Source organism: Octopus bimaculoides, chromosome 1 (assembly GCF_046866305.1).
Source record: "Octopus bimaculoides isolate indiv1 chromosome 1, ASM4686630v1, whole genome shotgun sequence".
Lineage (NCBI taxonomy): Eukaryota > Metazoa > Mollusca > Cephalopoda > Octopoda > Octopodidae > Octopus > Octopus bimaculoides.
This window is the reverse complement of record NC_142928.1, coordinates 170,450,441-170,455,440: the sequence shown is the minus strand read 5'-3', so window position 1 is coordinate 170,455,440 and position 5,000 is coordinate 170,450,441. Positions and strand designations below refer to the sequence as shown.

Sequence of the window (5,000 nt, the reverse complement as noted above, 5' to 3'; positions counted from 1 at the left end):
GTTGATCCGATCAACGGAACAGCCTGCTCGTGAAATTAACGTGCAAGTGTTTGAGCACTCCACAGACACGTGTACCCTTAACGTAGTTCTCGGGGATATTCAGCGTGACATAGAGTGTGACAAGGTTAACCCTTTGAATTACAGGCACAACAGAAACAGGAAGTAAGAGAAAGTTGTGGTGAAAGAGTACAGCAGGGTTCGCCACCATCCCCTGCCGGAGCCTCGTGGAGCTTTAGGTGTTTTCGCTCAATAAACACTCACAACGCCCGGTCTGGGAATCAAAACCACGATCCTGTGACCGCGAGTCCGCTGCCCTAACCACTGGGCCATTGCGCCTCTGCTGTTCTACGATATAAACTTCTTATTTAAACTGATCTAAATTAAAATCTCCGCTCAAAGTTTCATATTAATTTATACTCTTAGCACCAGTTTAGTTCCTCGTTGTTTTTGAAATTAACTGAAATAAATGCAGTGTATTTCAACAGAAATATGTTAACAAAATTATTAATTAAGACATCGGATTTGGTGACAAAGACCACCGTGTTCAAACTCCACTGAACGTCATAGAAAAAGAACCCAGTAACATACTGTACCGCTCTTTGTTTATTTTTTTTTTTCAAATAAATACATTATCTCGCCTTCGTTTCATTACATCCAAACCGACTAGCAATATTCTTATATAGAAAACTACAAATGCTAAATTAATGTTGTAAAAAGCGTATTTAAGAATAACAGCTAAACATCTATTGATGGTATTTAGGGCGAAAATTAAGCCGACTGGGGCTTTTAACTTTCGTCTGTCGATAAATTATGCATGTTTAAACACATGAACATTTTTTATTGTTAAATCAGTACACAGAGGCAATACCCGTAAGTTTTGCAGGCCATTGAAGATTAGTGATATATCCAACGTGAACATTTATACTTCGTTGATATTTTTATGAAATACATCAGCTTAGGGGAGAACTCCAAAAAGCTGAGCAGAAAAGACAGATTTTTGTGAAAGTGATTAGTCCAATGAGCCTGGGGACAGGTCATGCAACATGTTATGAAGGACATGAGGAATAGAAACTGATAACTTTGTTTAGATGAAGTATGCAACAAGTTACAGGCACCATGCACGTTACAGAAACAAAGCGCTCTTGAAAACCTTGTAACGATGTTCTGTAGCGCGAAACCCATTTTTCTTTCACTTCCATATTATATATCAAGAATGTCATCCACGTTACGTAGCATAGAAGTCGATTGGTACATAAGTTTTGCGTTACAAAACCTCACTTTACGGCAATGCTTTTTTATTTTTCAAGAATGAATTTCTTCTGCAATGCGTGGGATGCATGCTTAGAGGCAGATTAGCTACGATTGGTACATAAGTTTCGCGTTACAGAACCTCACTTTACGGCAATGCTTTTTTATTTTTCAAGAATGAATTTCTTCTGCAATGCGTGGGATGCATGCTCAGAGGCAGATTAGCTACGAGTTAAGTGTTCATATTTCGAACGAACTAACCAGTTGGATTATTTCATATGCTCATATATTGATTAAAACAGTTCACAATATGGGAAGTGTCATTCACGAGAATAATATAAAGACCGCCTTACTCGGTAACTTAAGTCTTCTTTTCTGTACTTCTTTCCAGTTCACAAAACCAGGTCATGATGTGTCGGCTTTTGCTCCCATAACTTCAAAGTGTCTCGGTCATCGAGTGTGATTACTGATAGTTGAGCAGGTCTGAACGGAGATTAAATTGAGTCAGATTGCGTGTATACATGTGTGTGTGTGTGTGTGCGTGTGTTAGTGCGTGTGTTAGTGCGTATATGCGAGTATACGTATGTAAGTGCGTACTCTTGTGTGCATATATAGTAAATTGTATGTGTCTTGGCGTGTATGTATTTGCGTGGGTGTGTGTGAGGTAGCATTTGTGAATGTGTCATTGCATGTCCATATGTGTCTGTGTCCGTATGTGAGTGTGCATGCGTGCATGTTTGTATGCGTGCATGTGAATATGTAATTATGTGCATCCGTGTGAGAGAGGAAGAGATAGAAAGGAGATATAATGAAAGAGGAAGAGACAGAGAAAGAAGAAAGAAAGAAAGAAAGAAAGAAGAAAGAAAGAAAGAAAGAAAGAAAGAAAGAAAGAAAGAAAGAAAGAAGGGAGGGAGGATGGACGTGAGGAGGAGAGAAGAAGGGAGGAGGAGAATGGTGGAAATGAAGAGAGTAGAAAGAAATTATGAAAGGATAGAAGGAAAGAAGAATTGAAGACAAAGATGGAAGCTGGGAAAGACACAGAGAAAAAAAAACAATGTTTCCCGCAAATATAATAATTGAAGTGTGAGAGTGAATATTTCAAGCTAAAAATTAATGTCCAATTAAATCACAACAGAAATTGATCATGACCATAAATGATAAAACTGGAAACTATGTAGCTGCGCTAGGCTGTTGTTGTTGTTGTTGTTGTTGAGGAGGAGGAGGCGTCAAGGTGGCAGAATTGTTAGCACGCTGGACGAAATGCTTAGCGGTATTTCGCCCGTCGCTACGTTCTGAGTTCAAATTCCGCCGAGGTCGACTTTGCCTTTCATCGTTTCGGGGTAGTTAAATTAAGTACCAGTTGAACACTGAGGATGATGTAATCGACTTATCTCCACTTCCTCCAAGCTGCCCTTGTGGCAAAAATTTGAAATAATAACAAAGATAATAATAATAATTATTATTACTATTATTATTAAGGCGGTGAGCTGGCAGAATCGCTCGCATGCTGGACGAAATGCTTAGCGGCATTTCGCCCGTAGCTACGTTCTGCGTTCAAACTCCGCCGAGGTTGACTTTGCCTTTCATCCACTCGTAAATTAAGCGCCAGGGAAACAGTGGGGTCAATATAATCGACTAGTTCCCTGCCCCCAAATTTCAGGCCTTGTGCTTTTAGCAGAAAGGATTATTATTATTATTATTATTATTATTATTATTATTATTATTATTATTATTATTATTATTATTATTATGTTCATTATTGAAGAAAAGACCCAGACTGGGCGCTTGGCACCTAGAATGTTGTTGGGTGCTCACAGCCGTCTACCAGTCGGGCAATGGGATCGGTTCCGCTTTAGAAATTTATAGAGGATTAGTGAAAGGAAAGTACAACGACACTCTCGGGGAGACTCTGGGCGGCGACGCGAACGAACTGACTAGTCTGTTAAGGAAGAACTTTCCGGTCGGGAACTATCATGGATAATTTCCAGTTGTCCTTGACCTAGAAGGGCTACCAATGGGGGGAAACACTACTGGTTTGAGATAAACACTACACGAACGGATGTGCTGTCAGACTGGCTTGTCCGATGTGCGCGCAGTGACGAAACCGTTCTGCACACCCTTGTTCAGTGTCCGGGCATTGCCGACCTGTGGGGTTATGTCAAGCAGCTGCTGTCACGTGTGGGACGGATCTGTCTGTCGGCTAAGTCTCTAGTGGTGATCGCACCGCGGACCTCCTTCGGTCGGGCAAGCAAAGCAGATTTCCTTTGTCTGATGGCTGTGGCGAAAGATGTTGTTTCCTCCAAAATACAAAATACAAAATGGCTGATAGTTAGCAAGGTGGGACACACATAAGAAAGAAGAAAGCAAAGGACCACTGATGAGGTCACAGAAGTGAAATAGGATTATTGTAATGTAATGTAATATAAAGCTGAAGCAAATTAACACCAAATATACAGTGCGTGTGTTTTTTTTATTGGCTAAACTGGCAATATGACCATCCCCAAGTACAACAACATATATATATATATATATATATATATATATATATATATATATATATATATATATATATATATATATATGTATGTATGTATGTATGTATGTATGTATATATATTAAGAATTTAACTTGTATGGTATTTAATGTACCTAACTTCGTCCTTGTCGAAATTCACACCAATGGACATTGTAAGCTCATTTTTGTTTTAATTATGCCAGTTAGTATAAACGTTCTCAACAACTAAATCTATTTGGAAGCATGAGAAGACAACGCTGTGTTGATGACGCCCATTGAGGTAGAAATACACGTTTACAACCGGTTTCTTTCCTCCAAGAAAATTGATGGTTTTCTTTTTTATTCAAACCTATGTTAATTCAAGAGAGTGACTACTGATTCCTAATAGTTTTTTTTTTTTTCCACTTCTCATCTGACGTTAAATGTTTGTTTACCTTGGCTTGAAGCGAAGATGGTTTCAATAAATCATAAATTTATCCTCTATTGTATTCGTTTTACATTACCTTTCTTCGTTTTCATGATATATGTGTGTGTGTGTGTGTGTGTGTGTGTGTGTGTGTGTGTGTGTGTGTGTGTGTGTGTGTGTGTGTGTGTGTGTGTGTGAATGTGTGTGTGTGTGTGTGTGTGTGTGTGTGTGTATACATGCATAGGGTGGAAAGTGCTTATTGTTATCGCTTTAGGAACGGAGCTTTCTAGATATCAAGAACTCGGTGTTAATGGTAAGCAGCGCATTTAACAATATCCTATACGCTATTGAGATTTACTGCATTTGATAACAAAAACCGCTCATAACGAGAATGTAATAAGCATCTTCCACTCCATATATATATATATATATATATATATATATATATATATATATATATATATATATATATATGTATGTATATATGTGTGTGTATAGAGAGAGAGAGAGAGAGTGAGAGAGAGAGAGAGAGTGAGAGAGAGAGAGAGAGAGAGAGAGAGATTGAGAGAGAGAGAGAGAAACAAGTGGAACACTATTCATTATTGACATTAACATTTCTTTTTTTTCTTTCTTTCCCGCAGCTTGCATTCGAAATTTTCGCTCGAATCTTCTTTATGAACAGGCTCGTGGGAAATGTAACTGAATCAGACACACAGACGAAAACTTCTTCAGAAAATCCATCTCGAACAACGGCTAATGGAAATCATTTTGTCGGAGTAGATTCCGAAACAAACTGGCTGGCAGACGGCTGGAGAGAAGCTCACGAAGCCAG

At 38.7% G+C, this 5,000-nt stretch overlaps 1 protein-coding gene across 12 annotated transcripts in view; it reads left to right on the top strand.

Annotated features, from left to right (window-relative positions):
* LOC106870663 (uncharacterized) overlaps window positions 1-5,000 on the top strand; it is a 1,027,926-nt gene that overhangs the window by 1,021,950 nt on the left and 976 nt on the right. For all 12 annotated transcript variants that reach the window (XM_089362728.1, XM_089362748.1, XM_089362724.1 and 9 more), the window contains one exon: window positions 4,810-5,000. This exon is cut by the window's right edge and continues 976 nt beyond it. In XM_089362728.1, the coding sequence (XP_089218854.1) occupies window positions 4,810-5,000 (191 nt within the window). The remainder of the gene's footprint in view (window positions 1-4,809) is intronic.